Below are 24,902 nucleotides of genomic sequence, written 5' to 3'. Positions count from 1 at the left end.
CAACTTTTTTCTTATATAGCGCCAAATCACAACAAACAGTTGCCCCAAGGCGCTCCATATTGTAAGGCAAGGCCATACAATAATTATGAAAAACCCCAACGGTCAAAACGACCCCCTATGAGCAAGCACTTGGCAACAGTGGGAAGGAAAAACTCCCTTTTAACAGGAAGAAACCTCCAGCAGAACCAGGCTCAGGGAGGGGCAGTCTTCTGCTGAGACTGGTTGGGGCTGAGGGAAAAAAACAGGAAAAAGACATGCCGTGAAGGGGGGCAGAGATTGATCACTAATGATTAAATGCAGAGTGATGCATACGGAGCAAAAAGAGAAAGAAACAGTGCATCATGGGAACCCCCCCACAATCTACGTCTAAAGCAGCATAACCAAGGGATGGTCCAGGGTCACCCGATCCAGCCCTAACTATAAGCCTTAGCGAAAAGGAAAGTTTTAAGCCTAATCTTAAAAGTAGAGAGGGTATCTGTCTCCCTGATCTGAATTGGGAGCTGGTTCCACAGGAGAGGAGCCTGAAAGCTGAAGGCTCTGCCTCCCATTCTACTCTTACAAACCCTAGGAACTACAAGTAAGCCCGCAGTCTGAGAGCAAAGCGCTCTAATGGGGTAATATGGTACTACGAGGTCCCTAAGATAAGATGGGACCTGATTATTCAAAAACTTATAAGTAAGAAGAAGAATTTTAAATTCTATTCTAGAATTAACAGGAAGCCAATGAAGAGAGGCCAATATGGGTGAGATATGCTCTCTCCTGCTAGTCCCCGTCAGTACTCTAGCTGCAGCATTCTGAACCAACTGAAGGCTTTTTAGGGAACTTTTAGGACAACCTGATAATAATGAATTACAATAGTCCAGCCTAGAGGAAATAAATGCATGAATTAGTTTTTCAGCATCACTCTGAGACAAGACCTTTCTGATTTTAGAGATATTGCGTAAATGCAAAAAGGCAGTCCTACATATTTGTTTAATATGCGCTTTGAATGACATATCCTGATCAAAAATGACTCCAAGATTTCTCACAGTATTACTAGAGATCAGGGAAATGCCATCCAGAGTAACGATCTGGTTAGACACCATGCTTCTAAGATTTGTGGGGCCAAGTACAATAACTTCAGTTTTATCTGAGTTTAAAAGCAGGAAATAAGAGATCATCCATGTCTTTATGTCTGTAAGACAATCCTGCAGTTTAGCTAATTGGTGTGTATCCTCTGGCTTCATGGATAGATAAAGCTGGGTATCATCTAATACCGTCTAATAATACTGCCTAAGGGAAGCATGTATAAAGTGAATAAAATTGGTCCTAGCACAGAACCTTGTGGAACTCCATAATTAACTTTAGTCTGTGAAGAAGATTCCCCATTTACATGAACAAACTGTAATCTATTAGACAAATATGATTCAAACCACCGCAGTGCAGTGCCTTTAATACCTATGACATGCTCTAATCTCTGTAATAAAATTTTATGGTCAACAGTATCAAAAGCAGCACTGAGGTCCAACAGAACAAGCACAGAGATAAGTCCACTGTCCGAAGCCATAAGAAGATAATTTGTAACCTTCACTAATGCTGTTTCTGTACTATGATGAATTCTAAAACCTGCCTGAAACTCTTCAAATAGACCATTCCTCTGCAGGTGATCAGTTAGCTGTTTTACAACTACCCTCTCAAGAATCTTTGAGAGAAAAGGAAGGTTGGAAATTGGCCTATAATTAGCTAAGATAGCTGGGTCAAGTGATGGCTTTTTAAGTAATGGTTTAATTACTGCCACCTTAAAGGCCTGTGGTACATAACCAACTAACAAAGATAGATTGATCATATTTAAGATTGAAGCATTAAATAATGGTAGGACTTCCTTGAGCAGCCTGGCAGGAATGGGGTCCAATAAACATGCCGATGGTTTGGACGAAGCAACCAATGACAATAACTCAGACAGAACAACCGGAGAGAAAGAGTTTAACCAAATACCGGCATCACTGAAAGCAGCCAAAGATAACGATACATCTTTGGGATGGTTATGAGTAATTTTTTCTCTAATAGTCAAAATTTTGTTAGCAAAGAAAGTCATGAAGTCATTACTAGTTAAAGTTAATGGAATACTCAGCTCAATAGAGCTCTGACTCTTTGTCAGCTTAGCTACAGTGCTGAAAAGAAACCTGAGGTTATTCTTATTTTCTTCAATTAGTGATGAGTAGAAAGATGTCCTAGCTTTACGGAGGGCTTTTTTATAGAGCAACAAACTCTTTTTCCAGGCTAAGTGAAGATCTTCTAAATTAGTGAGACGCCATTTCCTCTCCAACTTACGGGTTATCTGCTTTAAGCTACGAGTTTGTGAGTTATACCACGGAGTCAGACACTTCTGATTTAAAGCTCTCTTTTTCAGAGGAGCTACAGCATCCAAAGTTGTCTTCAAAGAGGATGTAAAACTATTGACGAGATACTATAACTCCCTTACAGAGTTTAGGTAGCTACTCTGCTCTGTGTTGGTATATGACATTAGAGAACATAAAGAAGGAATCATATCCTTAAACCTAGTTACAGCGCTTTCTGAAAGACTTCTAGTGTAATGAAACTTATTCCCCACTGCAGGGTAGTCCATCAGGGTAAATGTAAATGTTATTAAAAAATGATCAGACAGAAGGGAGTTTTCAGGGAATACTGTTAAGTCTTCTATTTCCATACCATAAGTCAGAACAACATCTAAGATATGATTAAAGTGGTGGGTGGACTCATTTACTTTTTGAGCAAAGCCGATAGAGTCTAATAATAGATTAAATGCAGTGTTGAGGCTGTCATTCTCAGCATCTGTGTGGATATTAAAATCGCCCACTATAATTATCTTATCTGAGCTAAGCACTAAGTCAGACAAAAGGTCTGAAAATTCACAGAGAAACTCACAGTAACGACCAGGTGGACGATAGATAATAACAAATAAAACTGGTTTTTGGGACTTCCAATTTGGATGGACAAGACTAAGAGACAAGCTTTCAAATGAATTAAAGCTCTGTCTAGGTTTTTGATTAATTAATAAGCTGGAATGGAAGATTGCTGCTAATCCTCCGCCACGGCCCGTGCTACGAGCATTCTGACAGTTAGTGTGACTCGGGGGTGTTGACTCATTTAAACTAACATATTCATCCTGCTGTAACCAGGTTTCTGTTAGGCAGAATAAATCAATACGTTGATCAATTATTATATCATTTACCAACAGGGACTTAGAAGAGAGAGACCTAATGTTTAATAGACCACATTTAACTGTTTTAGTCTGTGGTGCAACTGAAGGTGCTATATTATTTTTTCTTTTTGAATTTTTATGCTTAAATAGATTTTTGCTGGTTATTGGTGGTCTGGGAGCAGGCACCGTCTCTACGGGGATGGGGCAACGAGGGGATGGCAGGGGGAGAGAAGCTGCAGAGAGGTGTATAAGACCACAGCTCTGCCTCCTGGTCCCAACGCTGGACAGTCACAGTTTGGAGGATCCAAGAAAATTGGCCAGATCTCTAGAAATGAGAGCTGCTCCATCTAAAGTGGGATGGATGCCGTCTCTCCTAACAAGACCAGGTTTTCCCCAGAAGCTTTGCCAATTATCAATGAAGCCCACCTCATTTTTTGGACACCACTCAGACAGCCAGCAATTCAAGGAGAACATGCGGCTAAACATGTCACTCCCGGTCTGATTGGGGAGGGGCCCAGAGAAAACAACAGAGTCCGACATTGTTTTTGCAAAGTTACAAAAAATGTGGTCCAGTGTTTCAGAAAGTTAAAAATTTTAAACTTTTCCAGGTGCAAACGATCTCTGTTTCCCCTACAGTGCTGGCTGTGCGGCACACAGCAGCAGAACGTCTCTCACAGCCACACAGACCGTCACAGTCAGTCTATGTCGGTCTGCAGAGCTGTGAGAGAAGGACTGAAAAGTCAGTCCACACCAGAGAACCTTCACGGTCTCTCCCACAGAAAATGCACCAACTGCAGCGTCATTTTTTCAGCGATGCTGTTCTAATGCTGGAGAGAAGTGCATATATATATATATATATATATATATATATATATATATATATATATATATGTTTAGCCGCATGTTCTCCTTGAATTGCTGGCTGTCTGAGTGGTGTCCAAAAAATGAGGTGGGCTTCATAGATAATTGGCAAAGCTTCTGGGGAAAACCTGGTCTTGTTGGAGAGATGGCATCCATCCCACTTTGGATGGAGCAGCTCTCATTTCTAGAAATCTGGCCAGTTTTCTTAAATCCTCCAAACCGTGACTATCCAGGGTTGGGACCAGGAAGCAGAGTTGTAGTCTTACACACCTCTCTGCAGCTTCTCTCCCCCTGCCATCCCCTCATTACCCCATCCCCGTAGAGACGGTGCCTGCTCCCAGACCACCAATAACCAGCAACAATCTATTTAAGCATAAAAATTCAAAAAGAAAAAATAATATAGCACCTTCAACTGCACCACAGACTAAAACAGTTAAATGTGGTCTATTAAACATTAGGTCTCTCTCTTCTAAGTCCCTGTTAGTAAATGATATAATAATTGATCAACATATTGATTTATTCTGCCTTACAGAAACCTGGTTACAGCAGGATGAATATGTTAGTTTAAATGAGTGAACACCCCCGAGTCACACTAACTGTCAGAATGCTCGTAGCACGGGCCGAGGCGGAGGATTAGCAGCAATCTTCCATTCCAGCTTATTAATTAATCAAAAACCCAGACAGAGCTTTAATTCATTTGAAAGCTTGACTCTTAGTCTTGTCCATCCAAATTGGAAGTCCCAAAAACCAGTTTTATTTGTTATTATCTATCGTCCACCTGGTCGTTACTGTGAGTTTCTCTGTGAATTTTCAGACCTTTTGTCTGACTCAGTGCTTAGCTCAGATAAGATAATAATAGTGGGCGATTTTAACATCCACACAGATGCTGAGAATGACAGCCTCAACACTGCATTTAATCTATTATTAGACTCAATTAGCTTTGCTCAAAATGTAAATGAGTCCACCCACCACTTTAATCATATCTTAGATCTTGTTCTGACTTATGGTATGGAAATTGAAGACTTAACAGTATTCCCTGAAAACTCCCTTCTGTCTGATCATTTCTTAATAACATTTACATTTACTCTGATGGACTACCCAGCAGTGGGGAATAAGTTTCATTACACTAGAAGTCTTTCAGAAAGCGCTGTAACTAGGTTTAAGGATATGATTCCTTCTTTATGTTCTCTAATGCCATATACCAACACAGTGCAGAGTAGTTACCTAAACTCTGTAAGTGAGATAGAGTATCTCGTCAATAGTTTTACATCCTCATTGAAGACAACTTTGGATGCTGTAGCTCCTCTGAAAAAGAGAGCTTTAAATCAGAAGTGCCTGACTCCGTGGATTAACTCTCAAACTTGCAGCTTAAAGCAGATAACCCGTAAGTTGGAGAGGAAATGGCGTCTCACTAATTTAGAAGATCTTCACTTAGCCTGGAAAAAGAGTCTGTTGCTCTATAAAAAAAAGCCCTCCGTAAAGCTAGGACATCTTACTACTCATCACTAATTGAAGAAAATAAGAACAACCCCAGGTTTCTTTTCAGCACTGTAGCCAGGCTGACAAAGAGTCAGAGCTCTATTGAGCCGAGTATTCCTTTAACTTTAACTAGTAATGACTTCATGACTTTCTTTGCTAATAAAATTTTAATTATTAGAGAAAAAATTACTCATAACCATCCCAAAGACGTATAGTTATCTTTGGCTGCTTTCAGTGATGCCGGTATTTGGTTAGACTTTATCTCAGATTGTTCTGAGTTATTTTCATTAGTTACTTCATCCAAACCATCAACATGTCTATTAGACCCCATTCCTACCAGGCTGCTCAAGGAAGCCCTACCATTAATTAATGCTTCGATCTTAAATATGATCAATCTATCTATATTAGTTGGCTATGTACCACAGGCTTTTAAGGTGGCAGTAATTAAACCATTACTTAAAAAGCCATCACTTGACCCAGCTATCTTAGCTAATTATAGGCCAATCTCCAACCTTCCTTTTCTCTCAAAAATTCTTGAAAGGGTAGTTGTAAAACAGCTAACTGATCATCTGCAGAGGAATGGTCTATTTGAAGAGTTTCAGTCAGGTTTTAGAATTCATCATAGTACAGAAACAGCATTAGTGAAGGTTACAAATGATCTTCTTATGGCCTCAGACAGTGGACTCATCTCTGTGCTTGTTCTGTTAGACCTCAGTGCTGCTTTTGATACTGTTGACCATAAAATTTTATTACAGAGATTAGAGCATGCCATAGGTATTAAAGCACTGCGCTGCGGTGGTTTGAATCATATTTATCTAATAGATTACAATTTGTTCATGTAAATGGGGAATCTTCTTCACAGACTAAGGTTAATTATGGAGTTCCACAAGGTTCTGTGCTAGGACCAATTTTATTCACTTTATACATGCTTCCCTTAGGCAGTATTATTAGACGGCATTGCTTAAATTTTCATTGTTACGCAGATGATACCCAGCTTTCTCTATCCATGAAACCAGAGGACACACACCAATTAGCTAAACTGCAGGATTGTCTTACAGACATAAAGACATGGATGACCTCTGATTTCCTGCTTTTAAACTCAGATAAAACTGAAGTTATTGTACTTGGCCCCACGAATCTTAGAAACATGGTGTCTAACCAGATCCTTACTCTGGATGGCATTACCCTGACCTCTAGTAATACTGTGAGAAATCTTTTTTCATTTTTGATCAGGATATGTCATTCAACGTGCATATTAAACAAATATGTAGGACTGCTTTTTTGCATTTACGCAATATCTCTAAAATTAGAAAGGTCTTGTCTCAGAGTGATGCTGAAAAACTAATTCATGCATTTATTTCCTCTAGGCTGGACTATTGTAATTCATTATTATCAGGTTGTCCTAAAACTTCCCTGAAAAGCCTTCAGTTAATTCAAAATGCTGCAGCTAGAGTACTAACAGGGACTAGAAGGAGAGAGCATATCTCACCCATATTGGCCTCTCTTCATTGGCTTCCTGTTAATTCTAGAATAGAATTTAAAATTCTTCTTCTTACTTATAAGGTTTTGAATAATCAGGTCCCATCTTATCTTAGGGACCTTATAGTACCATATCACCCCAATAGAGCACTTCGCTCTCAGACTGCAGGCTTACTTGTAGTTCCTAGGGTTTGTAAGAGTAGAATGGGAGGCAGAGCCTTCAGCTTTCAGGCTCCTCTCCTGTGGAACCAGCTCCCAATTCGGATCAGGGAGACAGACACCCTCTCTACTTTTAAGATTAGGCTTAAAACTTTCCTTTTTGCTAACGCTTATAGTTAGGGCTGGATCAGGTGACCCTGAACCATCCCTTAGTTATGCTGCTATAGACTTAGACTGCTGGGGGGTTCCCATGATGCACTGAGTGTTTCTTTCTCTTTTTGCTCTGTATGCACCACTCTGCATTTAATCATTAGTGATTGATCTCTGCTCCCCTCCACAGCATGTCTTTTTCCTGGTTCTCTCCCTCAGCCCCAACCAGTCCCAGCAGAAGACTGCTCCTCCCTGAGCCTGGTTCTGCTGGAGGTTTCTTCCTGTTAAAAGGGAGTTTTTCCTTCCCACTGTCGCCAAATGCTTGCTCACAGGGGGTCGTTTTGATCGTTGGGGTTTTTACGTAATTATTGTATGGCCTTGCCTTACAATATAAAGCGCCTTGGGGCAACTGTTTGTTGTGATTTGGCGCTATATAAATAAAATTGATTTGATTTGAAGATATACCTTACTGAATTTTCATACAACACAGCTGGACTCACTTTCATCTTGTAAACTTTCCCTTTTACTACTGCAGATCACAAATCCCTCATCTCCACTCTGCCTGTGCTCTTTATCTCTACCACATGACTTTACATCAATACTTTGAACAGTTCATCCCAAGTAGTTAAACTCATCTACTCTCACTACACATCACAATGTCATCTGTAAACATCGTAGTCCATGAACACTCCTGTCTGATCTCATCCGTCAACCTGTCCATGGAGTTAAATTTGGCTGATCTACAAATAGTCCTTAATTTGCACATGTTTTACAAGCCACAAACACAAATTTCTGATTTCCAGCTGGTGTGTTGTTTTTTACAAATAAATGTGTATTTGTAAATATATCATTTTTTTTATTTGTGGAAAAAAAAAGACATTTGCAAAATTGAAAATTATGTTTATGAAGTGTGATTCGGCATTTGTGGATAAGCGATCACACATTCATCGTTTTGCTCAGTTACAGAATTTTGAGACATTCTGGGCACAAACCCGCATTTGACTTTTACAAATATGTATCTCACTATTCATGCTGGCATCCAGTAGATGGCAGTGTTGTTCTACACATTTTGATACCTTTGCTTGCGTTGAACGGCAACAGGAGCGGAGATTCCTACGTTACTATCTGGATTTTTGAGAACCCGGTGAACAAGCAGGGCAATTATGGAGTTAAATTTCATCTTAGATTTGTGTCAGGAACAAGCCAAACACTCAGTCTGGGAGAAGCTTTTTTTCAGTGACTTTTATCCTATTAAAGCTTTTGAGTAATTCAAAAATTAATTTTCTGACCTGTGACATCACAACCCCCCCACCCCCGTCCATATAATAACATAACATTTATTGTGTGATTAAAAAAGTTTGTACAAACAGTACATAAAAGCATGCATCAAAAGTTAAACACAATAAAAATAAGAATTAAAAACTATAATAATACTAACTTGTACAGATAGTACATAAAACCACACATCAAAAGTGAAAAACCGTAGTAATACTAAAAAATAAGTATTACTATGGCCATTGAGTCGTCTTCCACCGACCTGAGGGAGAAGTGGAAATGGCAGCAACCTAAGTGACCGAGCAGCCCTCTTCAGGACAGCTCTGCTCTCCTCCATAGCATGAGGACGGGACTAGAAAAGGTGTCCCAAACATAGCCTGCCTCAACCCCAACCCGACCAGCAGGCCACACCATGCAGTCTAAACAGAAAAGCAAAGAAACTGAAAGAAACCACACTTACTCTAGGCACGTGGAACGTGCCAACCCTGCTTGACAAGGCCAAAGCTGATAGACCCAGATAGCCAACATCGACATTGCAACCCTCAGTGAAATGCGCCTACTCAGCGAGGGACAGCTCTCGGAACTAGGAGGAGGCTACACATTCTACTGGAGTGGCTGCAGTGAGAAGGAACGTAGGGAGGCAGAAGTTGGGTATGCAATAAAATCTGACCTTGTCTCCAAACTTGCCAGTCTACCCAGGGGCCTCAACGACCGCCAAACTTCCCCTTGGATAAAACAAGAATGTAACTATAATAAGTGCATGCACCCACGATAACAAACCCACAGGAGAGTAGGAAAGGACCATCAGACGTGGAACGGCACTACTGGGCACCACGGCGTGGGGAGGTCCAACAGCAATGGACTGCTGCTCCTGAAGCTATGCTCCATGCATGATCTCCTCATCACCATCACCCTCTTTCGCCTACCTATGCAAAAAAGAACATCATGGATGCATCCACGTTCCAAGCATTGGCACCTGATTGACTACGTCATCATCAAGAGAAGGGACAGACAGGACATAAAGGTCACTAAAGCCATGTGTGGAGCCGAGTGCTTGACTGATCATCGGCTGATTGTGTCTAAAGTCAAGCCACGGATCCAGCCCAAAAGTTGATGTCAGGGGAAAGAGACCTGCAAGAGGCGGACACCACAAACTCAAGCAGGATGAGATTATAACCAGCCTTTCCAGTGACATAGTGCTTGGGACTCCAACGAGGGCGGTCGCATCTCCTCCACTCTCCCTTAGCATGTTTTGTCTGTGAGGCTGCCAGCCCTGCTCCTCTGGAAAACTGCAAAATGGATCTGATCTAGTGGTCTCTGAACGCAATTGATACTATTTTTTCCACAAGACACTCGGGAGCGGAGGACCCGACCTGTCCTGCCGGGACACGTGGCGGGTTACGTGATGGACAGCTGGCTGAGGTGGCAAGTCATGTGCCTGTACACGTTGTCTGGGGAGGACGTTGAAGATGTTTACTTATTTGGAGCCGTGGTGACTGGGTTTCTGCTGTGTGGAGCAGCCACAGCACTGGTCTACCGGAAAATTAAGAAGGTGGAGGCGGCATTAATCGGCCCGTCCAGGCTGCCCCACATGATTGATTCGATTGGAAGGGCAGTGTCAGCTCAGTCGGCGGGTGTCAACCGCACGCTGGAATCCATCTTGGGGAGAATGGCTGCACTGGAAAACCGCTTTGATCATATGTAAGACCACATCTCTCCTCTATTCAGATATATTGGGAGCAACTCTGAAGTTTCAGACTGTGGAATCTGCCAGGCGTCTGTTAATCTGGATATCTATTTGGTTTCCAAACACCAGCTGTCCTTCAAGGCTGCTGGGATAAAATCCTTCCCCCGAGGAACACTCCTGATAGCCTCGCTCCTCGTCTCCCGCCCCCTCGTCTCCCCCCCCCCCTTCCTCCCTCCCATCCCAGTCCGTGGGACCTTGAGACTCTGGTGGACTGATTCAGGACTGGGATCCCCCCCAGGATGGACAGATAAGGCCTGTCGATGGCGCCACATGTGCGGCCTTCCGGGCTGTCTGTCTGGACAATGGGCCACTCTCTGCCCCTCCCTCCCTGCGGCAGGCCTTGTCCTCTCTCAAGCTGGTCTTGGCGGCGCGACTTACAGTTGCAGCGGCCTTCACCCACTTTACCTCAATTCGGATGACGGACTGCTTCAAGTTTAGTGCACATAAACAATGTCAAATGTATATGTGTTGTCTTTAATTTTGATGTGTGCCATTATTACGGTAAACAAGTAGTAATTGTGGATTAATTGCTGTATCTTGTCTGAGGTAATTGGAGTGTAAACATAATTGCCCTTTTTTGGGATCAATAAAGTTGTCTGAAGTCTTAAGTCTAAATAGCAAACTGACAGACGTTCACATAAGGGACTTTTCTGTGGACGACGACTGGTCTACCCTAAAGAAGATAATCTACTCAACAGCCGTTGAGCACCTAGGTCCAACAAAGTGGAAAAGTGGAAACCAGGACTGGTTTGATAAAAATGATCTTCACATTTCATCTCTCCTGGCTGAAAAGCACCGCCTTCATAAACTTGCTGTGAATGACCCTGCATCTACTGCTAAGAAAGGAGCCTTTGCCAACATCCGTAGGGAAACTCAATGTCAGCGTTATGTGTCGACGCGGGTTGAGGAGCGGACCTGCGTCTGACAGAACCCAGTGGTAAAAATAACCAGAAGGCGGTTCCCAACAGAAACAATTTATTTTTCACCTGTGCTTACAAATGTAAAACATAAAAAGCGTCCCTCTGGTGGAGTGATAAGTGGCACGTTCTCCAGCGCCCGCAAGGATTAAAGCCCGGCGCTCCTGGACTCACTACCACCGCCAAACACCCCCCAGGTGGACACGACGAACCGATTCTCTGTGGAGCAAAGAGAAGGTGAGGTGAGTCAGCAGATACAACTCTATCTTTCGCATAACACACGCTATCAGCAACACACTTAGGTCAATGTTTCTTTTTAACTTTATGCAAATGAGCAGCCTCTCACAACAAGTGGAGGATCACTTATCCTGCACGCCACCGCAGTGAGAAGCAAGCTGCACAATTCTCTTCACAGTCTCAGTTAACTGTGTAACAAAACACCAAGATACCATCAACAATTACTTAATCACTTAATTACCTTTAGCGTGTGCTGACAGCATGTGTCCTCACCCTTCCCTGCTTCACGGGCTCAATATGTCAAACCCAGGCGCGGTCCTCAGCGTCTCACAAACCAACGTCACAAAGTCGAGTTCCCGGCAGTTCTGCTCAAATCACACATGACTTATATGCAGAACGCCATCCAATTATCTGCTCCAGCTGCAAGTCTTCAAGGCCGCACGTGAGCCCCTGCCACAGGTGTTCCACATGACGCTAATAAGGGTGAGGACTCTTCAGCCAGCACTTTCTCCACAGACAAATCAGCCCTCATGCCACCTGGAGAGCAAAGAAAAGAAAAGAACACCAACACAGCCAGCCACGCCCCCCCAACACACAACAGTACCCCCCCATCAACGGGAAGCTTCCCGGCGACCGAACCAACCAGGCCCGAGAACAGCTGCCCCCTCCAGGGTCCACGTCAGGAAGCAGGACAGGCACCGCAGCAGGAAGGCCGGCTGGAATCAACAAAAGCCCCCAAAACATTCCCCAAAAACAAGGTCACTCACACAGAAAAAAACCCCACAAAAACCCACCCAACAACCTCCCCAGGGGACCGTCCCATCAACCCCGGGAAGAAAAGAAAAACTCCCAAACGGAAAACCCCCAACACAGTCCCACAAACACAATACAAACGTAAATGCATAAAAGAAAAGTAACAAACAACCCCCCCAGAATGACCTGCAGAGCCCAACCCCCCCCAGAAGGCCTTCATTGCCAGTTCCAGGAGGAACAGCCAAAACCATAAGCCCAACAAAGGTCCCCAGGTGCACATGGAGCAACACGGCGCCCCCCCCCCAGGGGACTGTACCATCAACCCCAGGAGGTACCCACCCCACAACCCCGGAACCCCAGACTTGGTCACACATGGCTGGTCGGTCCCAAGCCAACTCCCCACCAGGGGACCGTCCCATCAACCCCGGAGGTGGAACCCGGAAGGAAAACAAAACGAAATCAAAAACCAACCCCCGGAGGACAACCAAAAACAACCCCGGGAGGATAGAAACGACCATAAATCCCATTACCCTCCCCAGCACCCCGAAAGACCCCAGGTCCCTCCCAGAGCCCCCCGGCGGCTCAATTTTGGCAAACGGCCCAAAATAGTAAGCCGGAGAAGGGAACAAGGAAAAAACTAACCCAGCTCAACCCCAAGGCGCAGCAGAGAACTGGAAATGCGTCCAGTGCCACAACTCGACCATACCCCAGCCGCTCGGGAGGGGTGGAACTACCGAAATGGCAAACGGCAACAGTTCGGCCCACCCCTCCGACTGAGGTAAGTCTCCGCTGCACCACACCCCGGCAACACCAATGACGAACGGTACAAAGGCTCACCGAGGCTGGAGTGGAACCGGGACCTAACCAAACCAAAGAAACGCCTCCAACACCCCCCCTAGGTGCAGAGGTCTTCTGAGAATGCTCAGCGTGACCAACCTGCACCACCCCACAACCCACAAGACGAACAGGCTTGGGGCAAGTGAGGTCGGGGTTAGGGATGTAGAGAAATAAAAACAACAAAATAAAACGACCCAACCACCCAAACAAAAAATACCTAAACCACATACAAACTTGACAATTAAGTGAGCCCATCAATCACTCCACCAGATACGCCCCTAACTCCCCAACACTCATAACCCCTAATTAAAGAAAACAAAACATTTACTTGTGCTAGAAATTATTATTATTTTTTTTTAATTGTGTTATTTTGCCTGTCCCAGAACACTTGGAGTTACGTCGCCGTTATTTCTCTTGACGCTTACGTGTCGGGGCAATACAGACATCTCTACTCGTCCGAGCTGCATGGGTTCGTCAACAGGAGGAGCTGGAGGTCCCGTCGGAGGAGCCTCAGTGGGGCGAAGAAGAGGCGGCCCAGACCTGTGTCGGGGAAAGCCCCGAGACAAAAAAAAAACGCTCTGATGGGCGTCCTCTCTCGCGTCCACGCTCCCTCATCCGATCATCCAGACGAATCACCAACGATATTAGCTCATCTAAATCGTTTGGCTCATCACGGACCGCCAGCTCGTCTTTTAGTGCCTCATTTAACCCGTCTACAAACACGCCCCGTAAAGCTACGGCATTCCAACCGGATTGAGCAGAAAAAATCCGAAAGTCCACGGAATACTCCGCCGCACTCCGCCTCCCCTGCCTGAGATTCAGCAACCGTTGAGCACCGGTATTCGTTTTCACCGGATGGTCAAAAACCAATCGGAACTCCCGGGAGAAATCCTTAAAGGACCCTAACAATGGCGAGTTGTTACTCCACAACGCAGTAACCCAAGCTAAGGCGTCGCCTCGGAGCAGATTTATTACATAGGAAACGCGACTTCCATCAGAAGAGAAGGAAGCCGGTCGCTGAGTAAAGACCAAAGAACATTGCATCAGAAACGAAGCACAAGCTTCGGCGTCTCCCGCATAAGGCTCCGGATGACAAATAACCGGTTCGAACACCGAATCCCTGGGTGACGGAGTTATCTGCCCCGGTATCGATGATGCCACAGCTGGAGCTGCAGGAAGTGGAACAGCTTGCGCTGCAAGCTCCGTAACACGTGCGTCGTTTGTTCAAGTCGATTTGCGAGATGCTGTAATTGCTCCCATATTTTCTCCAAGTGTTCTTGCACCTTTTCGGCAAAAGGAATCGCCTCTGCCGCTGGGTCCATTATGGAATGGCCGGGAACTACTGTTATGTGTCGACGCGGGTTGAGGAGCGGACCTGCGTCTGACAGAACCCAGTGGTAAAAATAACCAGAAGGCGGTTCCCAACAGAAACAATTTATTTTTCACCTGTGCTTACAAATGTAAAACATAAAAAGTGTCCCTCTGGTGGAGTGATAAGTGGCACGTTCTCCAGCGCCCGCAAGGATTAAAGCCCGGCGCTCCTGGACTCACTACCACCGCCAAACACCCCCCAGGTGGACACGACGAACCGATTCTCTGTGGAGCAAAGAGAAGGTGAGGTGAGTCAGCAGATACAACTCTATCTTTCGCATAACACACGCTATCAGCAACACACTTAGGTCAATGTTTCTTTTTAACTTTATGCAAATGAGCAGCCTCTCACAACAAGTGGAGGATCACTTATCCTGCACGCCACCGCAGTGAGAAACAAGCTGCACAATTCTCTTCACAGTGTCAGTTAACTGTGTAACAAAACACCAAGATACCATCAACAATTACTTAATCACTTAATTACCTTTAGCGTGTGCTGACAGCATGTGTCCTCACCCTTCCCTGCTTCACGGGCTCAATATGTCAAACCCAGGCGCGGTCCTCAGCATCTCACAAACGAACGTCACAAGGTCGAGTTCCCGGCAGTTCTGCTCAAATCACACATGACTTATATGCAGAACGCCATCCAATTATCTGCTCCAGCTGCAAGTCTTCAAGGCCGCACGTGAGCCCCTGCCACAGGTGTTCCACATGACGCTAATAAGGGTGAGGACTCTTCAGCCAGCACTTTCTCCACAGACAAATCAGCCCTCATGCCACCTGGAGAGCAAAGAAAAGAAAAGAACACCAACACAGCCAGCCACGCCCCCCCAACACACAACAGTCAGCTCAGGAATATGCAGAATGACTGGCTCAGCATGAAGGCAGATGAAATTCAAGTCTTTGCAGACAAGGAAGACCAAGCGTTTCTATGACTCAATTAAAGCCATCTATGGAATTGGCATTGGGCAGAACACTTTGAAGCTGTTTTGAACCATCCGTCCACCATCAACAATGAAGCAATTCGACATCTCCCACAGATCTCAGTCAACAAGGAGCTAGACATACCACCTTCCCTCTGCGAGACTCAGAAGGCCATCAGCCAAATGACCAGTGGGAAAGCACCTGGCCTTGATGGCACACCAGTTGAGGTATACAAATCTGGAGGATATACACTCACCCAGAAGCTAACAGACATCTTCCAGTCTATGTGGGAGAAAGGTGCCATCCCCCAAGACTTTAAAGACACCTCCATCATACACATCTATCAGAGGAAAGGGAACCGCCAGTCGTGTGACACTCACGAGGCATCTCACTCCTGTCAATAGCTGGCAAGATCTTAGCAAGAATTTTTCTTAAGCGCCTCACCAAGCACCCCAAACAAGCCAGAGCAGCTTCCGTACTGGTAGAGGTACAGCGGACATGGTCTTCGCAGCAAGACAAGTACAAGAGAAATGTCAAAAACAACACATGGATCTCTAGGTCACGTTATACACCTAAGAAAGGCTTTTGATACGGTCAGCAGAGATTGACTATGGAGAATCATGGCCAAGTTCGGATATCCAGAACACTTCATCTCCATGGTATGCCAGTTCTATGAAGGAATGATGGCCCACGTTCAGGACGACAGAGAAACATCCTCAGCCTTCCCAGTGACCAACAGAGTTAAACAAGGGTGTGTCCTAGCCCCAAGACTCTTCATTATCATCTTCACAGCCATGCTCACCGACGCCTTCTGAGACAGCGAGGAAGTAATAGGCATCAGGTACAAGACAGATGGAAAACTGTTCAACCAACGTCAGCTGCTAGCGTTAATCAAAGTGAAGCAGACAGTTATCAGACTTCCTCTTTGCTGATGACTGCGCCCTCAATGCCACAAAGGAACAGGAGATGCAGTCATCAACTGACAGGTTCTCCAGGTCCTACAATAACTTTGGCCTTATCATCAGTACCAAGAAGACCAAAGTCATGTTCCAGCCACGTCTTGGCAAGCTCTACAAGAAGCCCAGCATCACAGTACATGGCCAACTAAGTATGGAAAACTTAGTCAGAAAGTGGGATGCGCATAAGGCGAGGAAGTTAGATCCACCTACATAGCCACCACCCGGTCTCAAGTGCAACGTCTGCGGCCGGGATTTCCGAGCAAGTATTGGACTGATTAGTCACACCCGGATTCACAAGGGCGACTGAAGTGAAGATGAAGTCAAGGTCCTCATCAAACCCCAATGAACGAACATCTCTAAAAAAAAAACAATAAAATACTAATTCATACAAACAATACATAAAAACACACATCCAAGGTTAAAAACCATAGTAATACTTAAAACCCCTAAAATACTAATTTTTACAAAGAATACATAAAAGCACACATCCAAGGTTAACCCTGTGGGGCCGACGCCATTGTATACGACTGCTGAGACCAAGATTTACTAAATTATAAATAACGTTTTAATGATATGACATACAAACTTTTTTTTTTTTTGCTGAAAAGTTAACTCCACGGACTTTCGAGCCAGCCATCCACCATCTTTGTACTCCTCATAGAAGCTGTGTGATGATGTGCGCAATGTGGGTGTCCAATCGGAATTGGTTCACCGTCACATGGTTTTCCAAAATCCAATCGTAGGGCAGATTTACCTCGCGTTATAAACCAAAGATTGTATTTAAGCACCTTTCACATTGGCAAATTCGTAGAGCTGCTCATTGTGGCGTATCATCTACGCTGAGTTGAGCAGCTGTACGCCCACTTTTAGCAGCTCTACGTCGAGTTTTTCCTCCCTACGCAGCAGTATGTTGAGGGCTACGTGCGTAGGACAGAAGAAACTAAACATATTTAATTTCTTTTAGCGTAGAGCGCTAGACACGGTTTTAAACAGGTCTGCGCAGCACAGCATTACTGCATGCAATACTGCGCTTCTGTACCCAACCAAAAACTGAGTGCTGCATCCAGAGGAATCAGCTGAGAACATGAGAACATGATCACACCTGTGTGCTCAGAACAGGGAATTGAACCTCAACTCAGAAATCCAGAAACACAACAGAAACACCAGGTCGGTCGCTCGCTCTCTCTCGTGCTCTCCCTCACTCTCACTCCTCTCTCTCTCTCTCTCTCTCTGTGTCTGATCAAACCTGTGACTTTAAAATAAAAGCGCACTCGCTGCATGCTGGTGCGCTCATCAAACGCCCTGATCGATCAGGTCTGATCAAACCTGTGACTTTAAAATAAAAGTGCACTCGCTGCATGTCGTGCACTCATCAAACGCCCTGATCGTGGCAGTAATGCAACTCTAAAAACCTCATGATACAGTCCACTGTTTTCCAAGTGCAGCGACGTGTTCTGCACAGCTGGCAGGAGTGAACTGGGTTTAAACAGCGGCAAGGTGCACACGACTGTGTGCACACATTAAAAAAGCGAACACACGCAGCTGCAAGTATGAAATGAACACGGAAAAAGGCTGAGTATGCGCACATTTCCGGTGTATTTAAATGAAACACAACGCTGCAATACGCAGCTCTATGAATACGCCAATGTGAAAAAGGCTTTAGTGAGTGATGTGTTACTAGATGGCCCGTTTGAATAGCGATCAGTGAAAGTGAACAGATGGAGGGCTTCTCATACAATCGTGCACAAACAAAGACTGTGTGAGTATCAAGATTGCTCCCCTAGTTTGACTGTGAATGTTATTGGATAAGCCTGTGGCAAGCTCTCTCGCTCTGGCGTAAAGCACTGTTTACCATATCAATGGAGCGAGGGGGGAGGGGCCGTTCCTCAGAGTGTAAATGAGCCTCGAAGTGTGAAATCTGCTTTCAGAGCACGAGAGAACAAACACACAGTCAACTTAGAAGTAGAAGTTTGTGATGTGACCTTTGTGTAATAGCAGACAGAAATTGCTCTGAGATGAAGACAAACAAAACGCATATACCATTTTGTATATATTGTTCAAAATGTGCATTTGTGTTTATTGTTTGAACCTTTTTGTTGCACAGTCTATCACACAAGAGCCCAAATTACCTTTATAAAGTGTCAAAACAGTTGTTTATTATAGTTTGCTGTGTGTTTTGAATAAATGTGTGGAAAATTATTTTCCACTTTACTTTTTCCTTTCTTATTTCTGATTGTAAACCTTTATTACACTTATAAAACACCACTATAGCATATACAAGGTCTGTTAGAAAAGTATCTGACCTTTTTATTTTTTGCAAAAACCTGATGGAGTTGAATCATGTGTGCTTGCATGAGCCAACCTTGAACCTTCATGTGCATGCGTGAATTTTTTCATGCCTGTCGATTGCGTCATTTGCTGGCAAGCAGCGTTTGTGTGAGGTCATGTGTAGTGCTCTCGGCGGATTTTCATTGCAAGGAAAATGGCGGAACGACTGGAGCAGCGCTACTGCATCAAATTTTGCCAGAAACTGGGCGACAGCCAGGTGGAAACCATTCGGAAGATTCAGACGGCTTTCGGTGATGATCCTATGGGCATCACACAGATTAAGGAGCGGTACAACCGGTTAAAAGACGTTCGCACAACAGTGGAGAGTGAGCCACGCTCCGGTCGGCCATCAACACGCTGAAATGACCAGATCATTTCCAAAGTGAATGCTGTGGTGATGCGGGACTGTCGTGTGACTGTCTGAGAAATTGCGGAAGAGGTGGACATCAACACTTTTTCGGCACATTCCACTGTGACAGAAGATTTGGTCATGAAAAGAGTGGCGGTGAAATTCGTGCCGAAGCTGCTGACAGCGGAGCAAAAGCAACTTCATGTTGAAGTCTCACAGGACATGCTGGACTCCGAAAAATCATGATGTTTATTTTAACAGCACAAACCTGACACAAATGATACAGAGCAGTTTGGAATGAAGTGGACATGGAAAATGTATTTTTGAATTACTGAAAAGCTTCAACAGCACAAACCAAAACAGTGCCATTTTAATATTTTGAATGGGGGAGCTTCAGGACTGAGTGTCTGCTCAATAACATGCCTGCTGTGTCTGTCTCTCTGCCCGATGTCATGGTCTGATCGATTCCACCTCAACCTGGCGCCACTCTGAAGAGTCACTGAAAAAGCTTTTCCCAGACTTTTTGGCTTTTTCCTGACGCAAATGTAAGATGAAATTTAACTCCATAATTGTCCTGCTTGTTCTCAAAAATCTAGATAATGACACAGAACAATCAGCCCCTTCTGTTGTCACGTTCAACGCAAGCGAGGGTGTCAAAATGTGTAGAACATACATATTTGCAAAAGTCAAATGTGGGTTCATTTATGCTCAGAATGTCTCAAAAATTCCATAATTGCTGATCCACAAACGCCGAATCACTTCACAAACAGAATTTTCAGTTTTGCAAATGCACCCCCCCCCCCCCCTTTAACAAATGAAAAAATGATATATTTACAAATATACATTTATTTGTAAAAATCAACACAAGTTACAAATGGGAAATTTGCATTTGTGGCTCGCAAAACAGGTGTGCAAATCAAGGAATATTTGTAGATCAGCCTCTGTGTATTTTCAGGTATTAATGAGACAAATTTAACTCCATACCTGTCCATCAATGCTGCAAACAACAATAAGGACTCAGAGCTGATCCTTGGTCTAATCCCACCTCCACCTTGAATGAGTTTGTCATTCCTACTGCGCATCATCTGTCACACTGTCCTTGAACATGTCCTGCACCACCACCCTCACATACTTCTCTGCCACTCCGGACTTCCTCATACAATACCACAACTCTTCTTTTGGCACCCTGTAAATCCACAAACACACCATGGAACTCCTGCTGGTCCTCTCTGTACTTCTCTCTCAGCACTCTCATAGCAAAAACACCAGAAATTATTTGTTGGCATCAATCGACAGTGAGGCAAATAAGTACTTGATCCACTATCGATTCTGTATGTTGTCCACCTACAAAGAATGTAGAGGTCTGTAAGTTTTATCGTAGGTTCACTTCAACAGTGTGAGACAGAATCTAAAAAAACCCCCCAAAAAAACAGAATATTACATTGTATGATTTTTAAATAATTAATTTGCACTGTATTGCATGAAATAAGTATTTGATCCAATAGAAAAAAACAGAGCTTAATATTGGTACAGAAATCTTTGTTCAGATATTTCCTGTCGTTCTTGACCAAGTTTGCACATGGCAGCAGGGATTTTGGTCCACTCCTCCATACAGATCTTCTCCAAAACTTTCAGGTTTCCCTCCAAAGATTTTCTATTGAGTTCAGGTCTGGAGACTGGCCAGGCCACTCCAGGAGCTTGTTTGCCAAAATCTCACCATACATGACCCCATCCATCCTCCCTTCAATACGGTGCAGTCGTCCTGTCCCCTTTGCAGAAGAGCACCCCCGGAGTATGATGTTTCCACCCCCATGCTTCACGGTTGGGATGGTTTTCTTGGGGTTGTTCTCATCCTCTAAACATGGTAAGAGGAGTTGATTCCAAAAAGCTCTATTCTGGTCTCATCTGACCACATGACCTTCTCCCATGCCTCCTCTGGATCATCCAGATGGTCACTGGTGAACTTCAAACGGGCCTAGACATGTACTGGCTTGAGCAGGGGGACCTTGCTGCCCTGCAGGATTTTAAACCATGACAGCATCATGTGTTACTAATGTAATCTTTGTGACTGTGGTCCCAGCTCTCTTCAGGTCATTGACCAGGTCCTCCTGTGTAGTTCTGAGCTTTCTCAGAATCATCCTGACACCACGAGGTAAGATCTTGCATGGAGCCCCAGACCGAGGAAGATTGTGTTTCTTTCATTTTCTAATAATTACTCCAACAGTTGTTGTCTTCTCACCAAGCTGCTTGCCTGTTGTCCTGTACTCCATCCCAGCCTTGTACAGGTCTACAGTTTTGTCCCTGGTGTCCTTAGACAGCTCTTTCGTCTTGGCTATGGTGGACAGGTTGGAATGTGATTGATTGAGTGTGTGAACAGGTGTCTTTCATACAGGCAACAAAGTTCAAACAGGTGCAATTAATACAGGTAAAGAGTGCAGAATAAGAGGGCTTCTTAAAGAAAAATTAACAGGTCTGTGAGAGCCAGAATTCTTACTGGTTGGTAGGTGATCAAATACTTATTTCATGAAATAAAATGCATGAAATGTAGGTGCGAAAACTTGCAAAATCAATCGTGGATCAAATACTTATTTACCTCACTGTGTACTGCTGCTCACAGACCTTCTCTTCTCAGAACAGCTTCCACCAGCCAAGAACCCCATGATACTCACCGTACTTTCTTGCCGTTCTCTGTGATCTTTGTCACGTTTAAAACACCACATTTTTCAGACAGCTGCAAGAGGAAAAGCACAATAAATATATATATATATATATTACAACCGGTTTCACATCAATTAATGAGATGTTATGATTGACAGACTTCACAATCACAAATGAAAAGGCTCCTGTTGACAGTAAAGCTGATAAACTTGAAGCAGTTAAACTGTAAAACAAAGCAGCTTCACTTCAAAATATCACCACCACAGAAGAAATGAAAAAGGGCGGAAAAAAACCCAAACACCAATTACACACCAATTTTATTCCGCAGAAAATAACTTGCATCAAGGCAAAAAGCTAAATATGAATATGACAAACATCAGATTAGAATAAAATACAAAAAGAAAGAAGCTCAAGTCAGACAAAAACAGCACTGCTGTGGAAACACATTATTAATGCAACAAATGCAGCAATTTATGTTTGAACGTTTCTTGACAACAAAAAACTGAGATTTTAAAAGCCCAGCTCATATTAGCACACAGCACGATCAGGTTCCTACACAGTCACAGCGTCAAGGTTCTTCCTGCTGTGAGGACTTCTGGAGCTCAGTAAAATTTAAGCTGTCAGACGTGCAGCGTGACACAACGAAGGGTCCAAAAGTAACAACCGACGCCAGACGTGTGGAGGAACCATGAGGCACAAAGGCGAGGTGGTGGAGGTGGTGGTGTGGAGGTAGTGGAGGTGGTGGAGGTGTGGACGTGGTGGAGGTGTGGAGGAGGTGGACGAGGTGGTGGATGTTGTGGTGTGGAGGTAGTGGAGGTGGTGGAGGTGTGGATGTGGTGGAGGTGGTGAAGGGTGGAGGTGGTGAAGGTGTGGATGTGGTGGAGGTGTGGAGGTAGTGGACATGGTGGAGGTAGTGGACGTGGTGGACGGGGTGGAGGTGTGGAGGTAGTGGACGGGGTGGACATGGAGGTGGTGCAGGTAGTGGAGGTGGTGGAGGTGTGGATGTGGTGGAAGTAGTGGACGTGGTGGAGGTGGTGAAGGGTGTGGAGATGGTGGACGGTGTGGACGTGGAGGTGGTGGAGGTGTGGATGTGGTGGAGGTGGAGGTAGAGGACGTGGTGGAGATGGAGGTGTGGAGGTGGTGGACGGGGTGAACATGGAGGTGGTGGAGGTAGTGGAGGTGGTGGAGGTGGTGAAGGGTGTGGAGATGGTGGACGGGGTGGACGTGGAGGTGGTGGAGGGGGTGGAGGTGTGGATGTGGTGGAGGTGGAGATAGAGGACGTGGTGGAGATGGAGGTGTGGAGGTGGTGGACGTGGAGGTGGTGGAGGTGTGGATGTGGTACTAACGGAGGCCGGGGGCTTTGGAGACGAGGAGCAGGAGTCAGAGTCAGGAGAAGGGGGCTTGTTGCCATCCTAGTGAGGAGAGCAGGATAAAAGAAAGAACACTGACACCAACAGGCAACAGAAGGTTCATGACAGACGGTACTGTGGAAAGGCAACAATGGTAACAAGCAACAAGAACTTAACGAGGCCTTACGTCCACCAGGCTAAATCAAGAACATTACAATCAGGAGGTTTATCATGACAAGCGCTCGAATGACTTCAAATCTCAAAAGCAATTTAGTCACAACTTCAAGATGTAGAGAAGAAAACTCAAAGGAACAGACTCCACCCACTCAGGGAATAGGGGAAGGAAAAGGAGAACTTTGGGAGTTTGTGATTAGACTCATGCAAGACAACAGTTTGGCTGAAGCGGCAGGCACTGATTGGTCTGGAGGATTTGACAGACAGCTTACTGACTTGGTTTTTGTACGGGTGTGGACGAGCAGAGCCGGCATGGACACGCCTGGATTTCAACAGCTGCTGAAATGCAAGCAGTCTAAATCTGACACTCTGAACTCATTTAGCTCATCAGAGAACAGCTGCAGGTGGAAAAACACCTCAAAAAAAACAAACAAAACAAAACAAAACAAAACAAAACACCTCAAAGGACTTAAAAAAATAAAACAGACTGAAAAAAAAAAAAATCAGAACCAACAAACAAATGAGAGGCCTTTATCTGACCTCAAAGACACACACACACACACACACACACACACACAGACAGTGAGAGGGAGGCGAGTGAGGGAAGCCACGAAGTACACGTCGCCAAGAAGTACACGTGTCTCTGTGTCTACACGTGTGTGTGTGTGTGTGTGTGTGGAGCTCGTCCCCGTCCTCCGTGTGCAGCAGCTTTAGCTGACTGACCTTCTCACTGGCCTCCTGCAGGTTGCTGCTGTGCCTCCACTTGGTCAGGACGATGGGTTCCACTTGTTTCCGGTCTAAACTGCGACTCTTTGGGGCGTCTCCGGCCAGATGAGGAGTGGAGTGGTTGTACTGGAGGAAAGGAAAAAAATCCTTTAAATACAAATCAAAACAGAGGCAGTTGAGTTGGAGGAGGTAAAATAAAATGCTTAATCTTTGGTGCAGCAATTTCAGAATAGAAAATAACCTGCAGAACTCTCCAAAAGTTTAATTTAGATCATTTTAACATGGTTTCCCTCACTCGTCTCCCTTTCCGTGGCTTCCCTCACTTGCCTCCCTCTCACTCATCTCCCTCTCCGTGACTTCCCTCACTCACCTCCCTCTCCGTGGCTTCCCTCACTCACCTCACTCTCACTCCTCTCCCTTTCCGTGGCTTCCCTCACTCGCCTCCCTCTCACTCATCTCCCTCTCCGTGGCTTCCCTCACTCGTCTCCCTCTCCATGGCCCCTCTCACTCGTCTCCCTCTCCGTGACTTCCCTCACTCACCTCCCTCTCACTCGTCTCCCTGTCAATGGCTCCTCTCACTCACCTCCCTCTCCGTGCCTTCCCTCACTCACCTCACTCTCACTCCTCTCCCTTTCCGTGACTTCCCTCACTCGCCTCCCTCTCACTCATCTCCCTCTCCGTGGCATCCCTCACTCACCTCCCTCTCACTCGCCTCCCTCTCCGTGGCTTCCCTCACTCACCTCCCTCTCACTCGCCTCCCTCTCCGTGGCTTCCCTCACTCGCCTCCCTCTCCGTGGCTTCCCTCACTCGCCTCCCTCTCAACTCAATCAACTCAATCAACTTTTTTTCTTATATAGCGCCAAATCACAACAAACAGTTGCCCCAAGGCGCTCCATATTGTAAGGCAAGGCCATACAATAATTATGAAAAACCCCAACGGTCAAAACGACCCCCTATGAGCAAGCACAGGAAGAAACCTCCAGCAGAAC

General features: G+C 45.0%; 1 protein-coding gene across 7 annotated transcripts in view; it reads right to left on the bottom strand.

The window, feature by feature from the left end:
* LOC117506019 (rho GTPase-activating protein 12-like) overlaps positions 1–24,902 on the bottom strand; it is a 72,314-nt gene that overhangs the window by 36,175 nt on the left and 11,237 nt on the right. For 4 of the 7 annotated variants that reach the window (XM_034165554.1, XM_034165553.1, XM_034165557.1 and 1 more), the window contains 3 exons: positions 23,911–24,039; positions 23,011–23,076; positions 21,676–21,737 (listed from right to left, as the gene is read on the bottom strand). In XM_034165554.1, coding sequence (XP_034021445.1) covers positions 21,676–21,737; positions 23,011–23,076; positions 23,911–24,039 — 257 coding nt within the window. Of the gene's footprint in view, positions 1–21,675; positions 21,738–23,010; positions 23,077–23,463; positions 23,527–23,910; positions 24,040–24,902 lie in introns of all 7 variants that reach the window. The other 3 variants (XM_034165556.1, XM_034165558.1, XM_034165555.1) reach the window with 2 other exon arrangements.

Source organism: Thalassophryne amazonica, unplaced genomic scaffold, assembly GCF_902500255.1.
Source record: "Thalassophryne amazonica unplaced genomic scaffold, fThaAma1.1, whole genome shotgun sequence".
NCBI lineage: Eukaryota > Metazoa > Chordata > Actinopteri > Batrachoidiformes > Batrachoididae > Thalassophryne > Thalassophryne amazonica.
The sequence above is the reverse complement of the archived record's forward strand: the minus strand, read 5'-3'. Positions and strand labels throughout refer to the sequence as shown.